This window comes from Paramisgurnus dabryanus, chromosome 22, assembly GCF_030506205.2.
Source record: "Paramisgurnus dabryanus chromosome 22, PD_genome_1.1, whole genome shotgun sequence".
Classification (NCBI taxonomy): Eukaryota; Metazoa; Chordata; class Actinopteri; order Cypriniformes; family Cobitidae; genus Paramisgurnus; species Paramisgurnus dabryanus.
In genome coordinates, this window is record NC_133358.1 from 23063727 (window position 1) to 23077873 (window position 14147).

General features: G+C 37.7%; 1 protein-coding gene across 1 annotated transcript; it reads left to right on the top strand.

Moving 5' to 3' along the window:
- Positions 1–4412: 4412 nt before the first annotated feature.
- klhl34 (kelch-like family member 34) lies at positions 4413–8156 on the top strand. Its single transcript, XM_065258393.1, has one exon. The coding sequence runs from the start codon at positions 4819–4821 to the stop codon at positions 6580–6582; it is 1764 nt and encodes a 587-aa protein (XP_065114465.1). The 5' UTR covers positions 4413–4818; the 3' UTR covers positions 6583–8156.
- The last annotated feature ends 5991 nt before the right edge of the window (positions 8157–14147 follow it).

Sequence of the window (14147 nt, forward strand, 5' to 3'; positions counted from 1 at the left end):
GAGTTAGTGTGCATTAAAAGCTACAATTACATAACACTTAAACACACACGCACGCACGCACACACACACATATATATATAGTACCTGTGAAACGTTTGGAAACTTGACTCTACTTTCTTATGAGTTTAAAAGACCTTTTGATCTAAAGGCTTTACATTTAATTTTGTAGACAAATATGAATTGAGTTTCTTTACAGTAGCCTACTAAATTAACTAAAGTAAGGCTCTATGTTCTATCAAGATGCTTTGAAATGTGTTGTATACCTGTATATAAATAAATCTGACTTCATGTAAGACTGTTTTAGTTTTAGACAGATGGGTTACATCAAAAATGATCAACAAGCAACAAACAAGTGCACATATATAGGAACTTCTCCAGCCTATTGGAAATGCATTGTACAGTAGGTGGCACCTCATGAACGCCAAAAATGTGCAGAGCTATAATGTAGTGAAAGTACTGCTAATAATCTAAATGACTATATATGACCCTGAACAACAAAACCATCATTTTTTTTATTTATACTTAAACTGAAAGCTGAATAAATAAGCTTACCATTGATGTATGGTTTGTTGGGATATGACAATATTTAAAAATCTGGAATCTGAGGATGCAAAAAACTAAATATTGAGAAATGTTTAAAGTCCAAATGAAGAGCTTAGCAACACATAATGATAAATAGATTTTTATATATTCACGGTAGAAAAGTTACTAAATATCTACACGGAACATGATCTTTACTTATTTATTTAATAATTTTTGATTAAAACCATAATTATGACCCATACAATGTATTTTTGGAAATTGCTACAAATAAACCCATTCTACTTATGACTTTTTGTGGTCCAGGGTCACACATTGTTTCTTTTTCTCTAATCTAGAATGCATAGGTATTATGCAAACTTAATGCTAATATACACTATACTATGGCTAGACAGCATAAAACATTAAACAAAATCATGTGCATGCAGATCACTGTAGAAGACCACTGACTAGTTTTTAAAATATAAACATGCTTTAGATGTGTGCAGCATTTGGTAGTATTAACATGTCTACTGTACAGTATAACAAATTTATATAATTTTTATGTAGTGTACAATTATATGTACATCATTTTCTTGAGACACAATAAAGACTTATGTCCTGCAGCATAAGTCTACATACAGCAGGGAAAATATGAAATGCTGTAAATGAAAATAGGATGGACATTTCAGCAAGACAATGATCCCAAACACAAGGCCAAGGAAACAATGAAGTGGTTTCCAAGAAAGAAAATCAAGTTGCTTGAATGGCCCAGTCAATCACCTGATCTAAATCCCATAGAAAATCTATAAAGAGAACTGAAGATCAAAGTTCATAAAAGAGGCCCACAGAACTTCACTCCTGAATCACTCCTGAGAAATGCAGATTACTTGTCTCTCCATAGAAGAGTCATCTAGAAGCTGTAATCACCAACAAAGGCTTTTCTACAAAGTATTAAATAAAGTGTGTTGAATAATTATTCCCTGTGTCATTTCACTTTATTTATTATGACTCAACTTGTATACTTAAATGTTCTGATTTCTTTGTATGAATTCAATATTTGGCTTGATGGCTACATCTGGTGAAAATTTTGTGTCAATAGCCCACTTAGAAATCTGATGTGGCAAATACTTTTCCCGTTGTATGTGACCGTGGACCACAAAACTTGTTGTAAGGGTCAATGTTTTGAAAATGAGATTTATACACCATCTGTTCTTAGAAAGAACATGCATCTTAAAAATAAATTTCATTTTTAAAGGTTTATTTCTTGACAGACTACAAATACAGTATGTAACTGGTAGGCTCCTGTTATGCTTATGGCTACAACAAAAGACAAACGGAACAACTACTGGTATGTTAATCAGCGATTAAATATGAACAATGGATAACACATTGATGAGCTCAGACACTGTTACGTTTCTAAGGTGTCAGGTGTCACTAGTTGGTAAAAAGACCCCAAGGACAACTGTGAAATAGGACCTGTCGATTCTGTGGAACTGGAAGAGAATGGTTTAGGATTAAGCATCTGGCTGAAATACTGGAACAAAGAGAGGGACAAAGAGAGCAGCAGGCTAAAAGACTTCATAATTCTTCAATTACCCATAATGCCATGCAGAGAAAGAAAGAACCTACACACTCTAAATTTGTGCTAAACAGCACTTAAAGTGGTTCACTGGCCCTTAATCGCAGATGAACCACATTAAATGCTATATAGCACCTAACTATATGTGACCCTGGACCACAAAACCAGTTGTAAGTCACACGGATATATTGTAGAAAAGGCCAAAACTACATTGCATGGGTTAAAATGATACATTTTTCTTTTATGCCAAAAATCATTATATAAAGATTATGTTCCATGAAGATATTTTGTAAATTTCCTGCTGTAAATGTATCAAAACTTTATTTTCGTGAGTGGATGCAGCAAATCACAAACCAAAAACTAGCCAGAAATTCATCTACAAACTTGCACTTGTTCCTACCTGTTCTTTGGAGATTTCCCATTCTAGTTTGATTCCCATTCAAGCTTACAATTTCCCAATTCAGTCCACAACGTCATTACAGTTGTAAGCCAGTAGAGAGTACTAAAACAAACTTTTTGTTTGTAATGTGAGTTGCTGTAGACTTCATTTGGACTTTGAACTCAATATTTCGATATTTTGCACAATTGTTGTATCTCGGCCAAATATTGCCCTAACAAACAAATGAAAATAGAAAGCTTATTTATTTAGCGTTTGGATGATGTAAAATCTCAATTTCAAAAAATAGACAATTACGATTGGTTGTTCTTTAGGCGCTATGCAGCACTTAAAATTGATTCCCCTAAATGAATACGAGCCAGTGAACCACTTTTAGTGTTGTTTAGCCAAATAGTTTTAAAGTGTAGCTTTTCAGATTCTCCCAGCACTGGGTCAAAAAGAGACAAGCCCAGCCATTGGGTTAAATTAACATAGAACATGATTACATTTGACCCAACAATGGGTTAAAACAACCCAGCATAGGTTAAATTACAGTTCGCCGCTTTTTGACCCAATGCTGGGTTGAAAATAACGTGTGTGCAAGTATCTATTTGTAATGCAGTATCTGCCATTGCATAACAGGGGTATTGTCTCAACGAAAGCCTTGTACTTACTAGATAATAGCAAAATAGTTCACCATGACCACCAAGGCTAACAAAAACCCAAACAGAAAGAACAAACACTGTTATATTTAGAAAGCCTCTTAGGCCTGACAACATTCTGGATCCAATGGTCAAAATGGACAACGGACAATGGCCTGAGCCCATTAATCACCTGTACAACCATTTAAATAAATGAATAAATACACATCATAACAAAAATGGTGAAACACAGACATCATCTGGTATATTTAGATGATATAGCGGTGGGGAAAGGGCATGATCTTGTGAAAGATCTCCAAGCACGCAAGGAAGTGGAGTCTGGTTTTGTTGATGAAATATAAAAGAGAGTTGTGCACTAAAATGGATTTCTCCGAAGAGAAAATATGGAGAGGTTGAGTGCCCCAAAGGGTCAATGACTAGTTTTTAAAGCAAGAACTTAAGCTTTGTTCATACTGCCAAATTCTGCACTCATTACAATAATTTGACACAGGCAGCACACAAAAATGCCCCACGTTAATCACAATGGCTTCCTTCCAATTCATGCAACGACACTAAGTGTTAGTAAATTTACAAGTGGCTCCAGTTTCCAATTAGCTCCTAGATGCGTTGTATTGCAAATGTTGTGGAGAGTAAAGAAACCACTCGAATGGGATCATGAGCAGAGTGTGAAACTGTAACCACCCCTTGCTTCTACAGTATACTTAATACCCCTGTGCAACACAGCCTGGAGCTGCTTCGTCCCATATCTTTGCCAGCAGCTATTCAGGGAAGATGATGGTAGAATGTTCACGAGGTTGGGATGTGTCCTTTTTTATGTGGGGCAAGCTTAGACACAACACAAGCCCAGCATTTTAAATAAGCTACACTGATCCAACATAAACAAGTCTCCTGTGACCTGTTACTACTTTAGGTCACACTTGAACACTTTTGTTGGTATATAAACAAACTTTCTTTGTCTTGTTCATCTGTGCCTTTCTGACTGTTCCCTATGGTGGTCATCTTCTTTGGTTTAGTGCGTTATCAATTCTCTTGCTTTCTTCGCTTGACTCTGATCAACTGCAGTTTCTATTTTCGTAACACTAGTGATGTCGAAAGATACATGGATTTTGATGGTGACATATCTTCAGTGATGATTAACTGATGATGACTTGAGATCTACTGGTCATAATGAATCCCTGGCATGATGTCCCTACATGCTCTCTGTGTTTATAACTAAAGGCAACGGGCATCAAGCTCAAAGGGGGCAGGTTGTTTACTCTCATGACCCCAAAATGTCTGGCTGTCCTTTCTCCCCTCCCTTCGAGAGATCTGGTCGAATGCACATGCCCATTTTGTTGAAAACAGATGGGTGGGTTGTAACATGGAGCAGTTTGTGGGGTTTCTAATGGGTAGTGGAGTGATGGTCGACCATCCCCTTTGCATTTTCAGATTTCCATATTAGATCCCTGCAGATGCAATGAACTACATCCTATCAGACGGGGCTGGCGTGCTGATCTTTTCTGTCTTTCACGTCGTTTTATTCTTTATGACTTTAAAGTAGCAAGAGGACCATGCATTTTCTCTACTGACCTCTCCTTTCTTCTCCGTCTTTAATTCTTTTCCTAATCAGTTTTTTGTCTTTCATTCCTAAGTTACGTATTCCTAAACCCTGTCTACTCTTCTCTTCTTCTTTCTTAGCAATGAATTACTACCTAATGCTCAGCAACAGTCACGGAGATGGAGTTCTGTCTCGGTACCAGAACTTGCGTACGGAAGGCCGAATGTGCGATGTTGTTTTGGAGGCGGAGGGTGTGGAGTTCCCTGCTCACCGGACTTTGCTAGCCTGCTCCAGCGATTACTTCTGGTCCTTGTTCCAAGACTACACTCTGGAATCTAAAGCCTACATGATCAGTTTGCCAGCCCTGTCCTCACTAGGCCTGGAGCAGATACTTGACTTCATCTATACCTCATGTATCTCACTATCACCTTCCACCCTGGAGGTCACACTGCAAGCTGCCACTTATCTGCAGGTGAACCATGCTATGCACCTCTGCACTGACTATATCTCTGAAAGCATTGCTCTTGACAACTGCTGCTTTTTTGCTAACGTAGCAGCTCGCTATGGCCTTTCTGAAGCATTTACCGTCAGCAACTCTTTTATTGCCAGTAAAATGCACCGAATACTTGGAACTGAGCAAAACAAAGCTGAGCTATTGGTGTTAAACCATGAATCTCTGCAAGAGGTGCTGGAAGTTGAGGAGATGCCAGGTGTTAAGGAGATAGACCTTTTACAACTAACTTTGGATTGGCTGGATTGCAACCCATTGTCTGCTTTGCAAAGTAACTCATTGCTCAGTCGCATCCGATTTGGATTGGTGCCACCTGAGGAGCTGACTCAACTTAGTGCGTTCAAGCCTGCCCTACGCACACCCTTCATTCGCAGCGTAGTGCAGAAAGCACTTCATTACCATCTTCAGGGTCCTCTTCAACCTCTACTACAAAGTGTCCACTCCAGCCTAAGAGTCAAACGCAGCAAAATTGTGCTGGTGGGGGGAGGACCAGAAGCAGACAGACCCCAGAATCACATCTTGACCTATGAACCACGCAGCAAGAAGTTTGGCACACTCTCCACTTCTCTGCCAAATAAGCTCCAACATCAGGGTGTATGCGTTGTTGGTAACTTCTTGTTCGTGATAGGTGGTGAAGTGGTGCAAGTGGATGAGGAAAATGAGAAGACTGCTGTGATGACTGTCACTGACCAGGTATGGCGATTTGACCCACGGTTTGAGCGATGGGAGGAGATGGAACCACTCTTACAGAAAAGGGCACAATTTGCTTGTTGTGTAGTGGAAGGTGTTATTTTTGCTATAGGTGGGCGGGGTCAGAAAGGCGAGCCAGCTTTATCATCTGTGGAGAGATATAATATGCATGCAGGATGGTGGCGCAGTGGAGTGTCACTACTGCATCCGGTCCACGGGCAAGCCTGTGCCACTATTGGAGCGGGAATCTACATCTCTGGAGGCATCCATGGCAACACCCCACAGAGCAGTAAAGAGATGCTGTTTCTAAATTCTTTTGATGGCAATGCCTGGGAAACACGTTCTGAGATGTCCGTTGCCAGATTTGGCCACCAAATGGCAACAGTGAGGGGTAAAATATATGCCTTTTTGGGAATGTTTGAACCATTTTGTGAGATTGAATGCTACAGTCCTGAGCAAGACCTTTGGATCATTCTACAGCCCCTACATAATGACCGCTTCTGCTATGGCTTGGCAGCCACAGGAGGAAGACGAGTGCTCATGTTTGGAGGAAGAAAATGGCAGGATGGACAGGAGGTGTGCACCACAAATGTGCTGGAATATGACACTGACTATGACAGCTGGAGAGAATTGTGTAAACTACCAAGGCCCTTGTGTGGGACTCAATGTGCCCGAATGGCTATACAAGACCCTCCAGAAACATAAAAGACCTTTTGCAAACATCATCCCACATACACGCAGATAAAAAGAAGGCTGTCAGTCCTTGCTGGACCAGAGCAGTTCAAGGGCAAGGGATATATTTGCATCACAGCACTCTGAATTGTAAAGCGAAGAAGCATGAACGACCATGAATATTCATTTACCCAAATACAGAAGACTTTGGTGAGGGTAAAGTATGTTTTACTGCAAGTATTTAATTCTGAAAATGGGTCACCATGAAAAGAAAAAGAAAGCTATTATATTGACAGATGACCTTGTCAAAAAACGTAGGTGTGTAGCAATGAACACTAAAGCTGAAGACTTTTTTACTGTGTTAAAAGAGGAAACAAAATGGAAAGAGATGACATAATTGCAATATTTGGCACCATGTGAAGATCAAAGGTGACAGTCAAAATGTTATATGACAAGGGACTGTTGCCATGAATGTTGAAGACAGACTGTGGATAGAAGAAATAAAGATGTGAAAAGGAAGGAGGGTACTATCTCAGATTCTGAGAGAAGCCAAATTCCCTAAGGGTAGAAGGGAACGTATTAAATGTATTATAGGGATAGTCTACCCCAAAGCTAAAAAAGCTTTGGGCACCCATATGTAGTTGACTTTCTGTCTTCTGGAACACAAAAGGAGATACTAATCAGAAGCAGTTCAATGCTGGCATACAATGAAAGTAGATGGGGATCAGGGTCTGTCATGGAGCTTTGAAAAGGCCAAAAAACAACTATGAAAGCACGTACATTGATTCATTTTATAGACGCTTCTTATAACCTTACAAATAAGGAATATTTCAATACATTTATTGTAAATTGCCTCATAAAATTATAAAATGCATAATAAAAGAAGTTGTCCATAAGACTTGTGTAAGCAACATACTGCAATTTAAGTCAACACCAAGTCAAAAATATATCCCTTTTTGTGTTCCACTAAAGAAAAGAAAGTCATAAAGATTTTGAAAGACACACACTCTTAAAACAAATGTGTTAAAATAACACATCTCTGTGTTATTTTTTTAGACAACTTTGTGTTGTTTTAACACATCTCTGTGTTGTCCCTTTAATTTATTTGAACACTGAATCAACACGAAATGATACATAATTTGTTAAATAGGATAACACAAAACAATGTGTTAAAATTAACACATCCTTTCATAGTGAGTAAATAATGACATTTTGTGCTAAAGTAATTCTTAAAAAACTACAAAGTGTGTTTGGGATGGAGGGCAAGGGGTTGTTTTTGTGAACAATACTCACAAATGAATTAGAAAGCTCAGAAATAGGCCATGCATAGAAAAATAAGACAAATATTATTAAAGATATATTTTGGTTGCAAAACTATTTATTTAACCATTTATTTAAGGCAAAAATAAATTGTGCAAATGTACCTAAGCAGAAAGCAACAAGCGGTATCATTCACATTCAAAGAATATTATGATCTAAATCCTAAAATCAATCAATCAAGTGCAATTTACCAGCAAAATACATGAGTACAAATATGACTGTGATCGTATATGCATGCAAGACTTTTTTAAAAAGCTAATTCAGACTATTTTCTGTTGAAATTAAATGATGCATTAAAAATATGTTGTTTAGCAATACGTAAAAAAATAAGAAATGGTAAAAAATACTCTTACCAACTCCAAGAGTGATCACATGGGTGTGAAAAAAGGCAAATGAGAAAGATTTGAGTATGAGTTGTTAAAGTAGAGCTCAGCAGCTTCAGTAAACCAGCCTCAGGTGTTGGTGTATATAAGTACACAGTAAAAAAAATGCTGCAGTGCTGCATGCAAGTTTAATCAAATTGGTTATGCAAGTCAAATGAACCTACCATTTTAAGTTTTTGACTAGTATATATGACATACCTTAAAAACAGGTTAAAATGATATAGAGTAAAACAAAAACTTTTACTGTATAGTTGGTCTTACAGCCTGACCAAATAGTATTTAGCTGGTTGGGCAGCAGGTTCTTCAGGGCTAAAGCAAACCAGTAGACCAGTCTGGAAACCATTTAAAACTGGCAAACAAGCTTAGGTTGGTTTAAACCATTTTTCAGCAGTGTGCGTTAATAGAAGGAAAGAGGGAGAGAAAATGACTGAGAATGTGAGAGAGAAAGAGATGTGAAGACACTAAATGAGAATGGACAGAGATAGAGCCCCATTAGAACTCTTGTGCTGAGGGAAAACATCTTGACATGCTCTTTACCCAAAAAAGCAAACATTTATTCTCCATTAATTCTGTAAGATAGGTTCATTACCTTTGCTAAGGAGCCTGAAAGCCTATAAGCTTAAAGGAGTAGTCCACTTTAAAGATGGGGTCCATTGACTTTTTATAGTAGGAAAAAAAATACTATGGTAAGTCAATGGGCCCCATCTATAAAGTGTACTACTCCTTTAAGGAAGAAAAATTTGCTTTCTGGAAAATTAAAAGAAAGTTTCCTTCTGAACTGTTTGTTGGAGAAAGGCCCCCTAAATATTGTCTTACACAAAGTTTTAACTGGTTAACCAGTTAGCATTAGCAGCTAACTCTATATGGAAGTTAACATTACACTAGACCAGGGGTAGTCCTGCAGAGTTTTGCTCCAGCTCTAATCAAGCACACCTGAACATCTAATCAAGGTCTAAAGAAACACTTAAAACTACAGGTGGGTGAGGTTTTATCAGGGTTGGAGCAAAAATCTTGCAGGACATCAGCACTTCAGGACCGACATTGCCTACCCCTGCACTAGACTGAACCCCGAAAGCTTATGATATATTAAGGAAGTATATGACAATACAAAATTCTTTGTAAGCAATTTTAGATGTTTCTACAGATATATTTTCGAAAAACTCTTAAAGGGACATTCCACTTTTTTTTTTAAATATGTTCATTTTCCAGCTCCCCTAGAGTTAAACATTTGATTCTTACCGTTTTGGAATACATTGAGCAGATCTCCGGGTCTGGCGCTACCACTTTTAGCATAGCTTAGCACATTCCATTGAATCTGATTAGACCATTAGCATCGCGCTAAAAAATAACCAAAGAGTTTCAATATTTTTCCTATTTAAAACTTGACTCTTCTGTAGTTACATCAGGTAGTAAGATCGACAGAAAATTAAAAGTTGTGATTTTCTAGGCAGATATGGCTATGAACTATACTCTCATTCTGGCATAATAATTTGTAACTTTGCTAATGTAATATGGCTGCAGTAGGTATAGTGATATTACGCACTGCCCGAAAATAGTCCCCTGCTATTGAGTAGCTGTGTCCGAAACCGCTCCCTATCCACCATATAGTGCACTATATCGGGTGTCAGCCATTTTGTAGTTGTGTCCGAAACCTGAGTGAACAACTTCATTCCCTACATTCGTTCACTACTTTTTACCCACAAAGCACTCTAATTTTGAGGGTACATTCGATGTACACTCGCTCACTCATATTTCCCATGATGCAACAGGAGACGAACGCATAAGTGGAATCAGCTAAAGGTACTGAGAGTAAACACCAAATATTAACGTTTATAAAAAAAATTACTTTTTGTTGTCAAAAATTTAATAAACAAATTTAAAATAATTGCGATATCTTTTTTATATAAAATAAATATTTTTATAAATTCACACATAAGCAACAGTAAATAAATATGACAAGCATTTGTTTTGTTTTCTTTATTCATAACTAATATAATAAACATGACCAATGATGTGACAAACAAAGTAAACTTAATCGTTTCACAGTACAAATCAATAAAGCCACACAGGTGTAAGGGTTTATCTCCGCGACAGCTCTCCGACGCATGGTATTTACATCAGTGTCCGAAAATGCTCATTCATTTTAGTTCCCTTCCTCCCCATATAGTAGACTCAATTGTCATTTGCTATATAGGGAATAGTGAATGAGTGAACAAGGGAGCGGTTTCGGACGCAGCTCAAGTAACCAAGGGAACTATTTTCAGGCAGTGTGCAATATCACTACGCCTGCTGCAGCCATGTTACATCAGCAAAGTCACTAGTTATTACACCAGTTTGAGAGTATAGTTCCTAGCGATATCAACATAGAAAATAACAACTTTTAATTTTCCGTCTGTCTTAGTACACGATGTAACTACAGAAGAGTCAAGTTTTAAATAGAAAAATTATCGAAACTATTTGGTTATTTTTTAGCGCAATGCTAATGGTCTAATCAGATTCAATGGATTGTGCTAAGCTATGCTAAAAGTGGTAGCGCCAGACCCGGAGATCAGCTTGAATGGATTCCAAAACAGTAAAAATCCAACGTTTTACTCTAGGGAAGCTGGAAAATGAGCATATTTTCAAAAAAAGTGGAATGTCCCTTTAAAAGCATAAAATTATCTGCAGGTTAAAAAACAGAGTAAATATGATGCATACAGTATTATGCACATCAATACAAGGCAATATGTGCTAGCCAAGATACTGCCATTAAGATGAATAGGAATGCTAAAAGATACCACTCTCCAAGTATATTAAAGGTAGGGTAACACATTTTGAAAAATGCTAACGGCAGCCGCCTAGCAATGAAATCCCGATCCCACCCTCAAGTCAAATCGCCATCCAAAGTCACGCCTCTTTCCAAACACATGAACACGCACAGATCAGACGGTCACGTCTCATGTCTCATTCACCAGTGAGAAAACTTTGCAGTACAAAGTGAATAACATTTCCAAAATAACCAACATAAACAACTGGTTAACATCAGAATTAGTTTAAGCACACGTTCGATTGTGTAGACGTAGTAACTATATCGTTATGCTAATCCGGAAAACGAACACAAATTTCATAAGCAACACAACGTTTCATCAACGTAGAATATCTGAATCCATCTCAATACAAACATATCGCGTACCTACCTTACCAAAATAAACAGTGCAACGACCCTTTCAGACCCTTTGCCTCCTGTAGCTGTTTGCATCTCGTGGTAAAGCAGTAAAGTTACAGATGTTAATTTGGGTTTTTGCTCTTGCTGATCCAGGCAGTTTTTGCTGTTGTTCTTATAAAAGATGCATTTAGTTTTGTTGCTCCTGTGTAGGTTGTCAATTCAGCAGAAAAGTTTGCTGTTCTCGCTGTTTACAGACAGAGCGCACGTGAACGCGCCGATGACGTATGGTATCTGCGTGGACTCGCTGCGCGGTGGGAATTCAAATTACGCTTACGTATGAGGGACATAAAAGGAAACGTCCGTTCGGACCGAAATCTATGATTTGTTGAACATTTTTTGGTCCTACGCCTTTCACAGATGACATAAATTTCTACAAATACATTTAAACAACACAGTGAATGCTATCAGAATGTGAGGAGACTTTTAACCAGCATAACTAAAAATGTTTCAGGATCAAATCTGTTACCCTACCTTTAAACCTTACTATGAACCCTACCCAGAAAGCAGACGACTCCGGGCCGGATCTGCACCGGACTGGGTACCACATAAAGCTTGCGTACAATCTTAAAAATGAAGTTGCTTAAAAGGTTTCACAGCAATGTCATCGAAGAACCATCTTTGGTTCCTCAAAGAAAAAAAACCATTCAGTCAAAGATGAATAAAAAAGTTGAAAAAGGTCCAACATTTTTCTTCAATGGCATCATAAAGCACTTTTATTTTGAAGAGTGTACCCTGTCTGACAATGTAAAGAGGACCTTTCTCCAATGTGAATTCCTATTCATCTCAATTAAGTACAAATATTTGGCACATTTAATATAGAGACATGCAATAAATATAGTGCGATTTCAAAGTTACATCCATAAAAGTTTTATTGACTCTAGATATAACCACATTTAAATCTGGAGAAAGCAATAACTTTTTGTTTGAACAATGTAATAAATAAAGTCAATTTTATCAAGTTGTATGCTAAACACAACACATAGGAACTGCACTGCCCAAATGACATGCCTTATTCATAATAAAGACAGGCAGCAGCACAGATATAGATCAACTAGATTGTCTACGACAATGTTAAAAATGGGTTACTAAAGGACAACATGATTCAAACAAAATTAGGAATAACTTTGATATTTTAGTTAAGTAAAATACTAATACACATTCAATCTAGTAGCTCTATATCTACCGGAAATCATTTCCATGCGCTCGCTCTCTCTTCTGAAAGCTAATGGAAATGATACATTAGCACCAGAATCACTCAGTCATTATCAAGCAAATATTGTCTTAGATTACATACAGAATAAAATGTGCTCTAATACAGTATGTCACCAGAGTCATACCTGAAATATCAATATACATTATATAATACACATCATACAATTTAACATTCAGTGTGTTCTGAATCTCACATAAAAAGCCTGAGAGCTCGGTCTACACAGCCTTTCTGATTCAATTGAACAATTTAAACTTCGGTTTAAAAACAAAACCAAAAACACAGCAGATATACGACCGTGTTATATCTACAAGCCATGCAGCAAGAGAAGTTTGTGCTCTGCTAGTTTGAAGAAATGAACATTGACGTACATTTCATAACAGGAGTTGCTGCTTCAAACATTTTTAGGGGTGATATCAGGGCAATAGCTTTGCTCGGATGAGCCGTGTGTCGAGTCCCTTGGCCGTTGATGCTTCTTTATGACCTCGGTTGTCATTAAAACTCACTGTTAACTTGACACTGATGTTCACAGATGTGTTGAGCAGAGCGATGCTGCATGGCAGCTTGTAGGAACAACTATGCTGTGCAAAGTTGTGCAATATACTAAAACAAACTGTCCATTTTATTCTCCTACAACTGTGGAAATAAACATGATACGATCCAATAAAAGAGGTCTCTCAGATTGACGGTGCAAAATGTCTATGCAACAAACACGAGCACGATTTGTCAGAGCTGGCCCAACTGGATGCAATTTTTGCTGGGAGTACCACGTTTACTTCTTGTTTATGATCTCTCATGTGCGATAATTTCAATATCAGGAGCCGTGGTGGAGAAAAAAAACTTTCCAATCTGCCTCAAGTAAGATACTGTAATGCTTTACCAGATAATCAGGGCTGTGCAATTTCTTTCTTATCAAAACCCACACACTTTACCGAATGCTCATCTGTTATCAGAGAGGATAGGCGCTATGTATAGCATTGCTTGAACTGATTTTGCCAAGTGGTTGATGTCCTCAGGGCAACATATTGTGTTGACCCAAGAACAACATTTTTCTAAATAAAACCTAAACCCACCCCAAACCCCAACCCTAACCATAACCAAACCCTAAAATCAGAGGGACATGATAAGTGAAAAACAATGGTCTAGAAACAGCTAATCCTAGTTGTAAGCTTAAACTTAAAACAAACTGTAAACTTATTTCTGAAATCTAATTGGTTGATTGAAATGTTGTGTCAGGGTCAACATAATGTTGCCCTGAGGACATCATCCACTTGGCAAAATCAGGAGAGCCGTATAGCATTTGTGGCATGTTGTCAATTATCACATAAAATGATTTTGGCTCGTTACTAATTTTGTAAAAACAAGCAAAAATTGTGTTTACGGTAATGCACCTAAAATAAAAGTCATTGCGTAAACTTAAAATATACAGAGAACTGACACAAAATGTTATATGTACTGTAAATATGTAATAAATAACAGA

What these genes read in the sequence shown, in the direction of transcription:
- klhl34 (XM_065258393.1), top strand. Translation starts at nt 4,819, where the DNA reads ATGAATTACTACCTAATGCTCAGCAACAGTCACGGAGATGGAGTTCTG.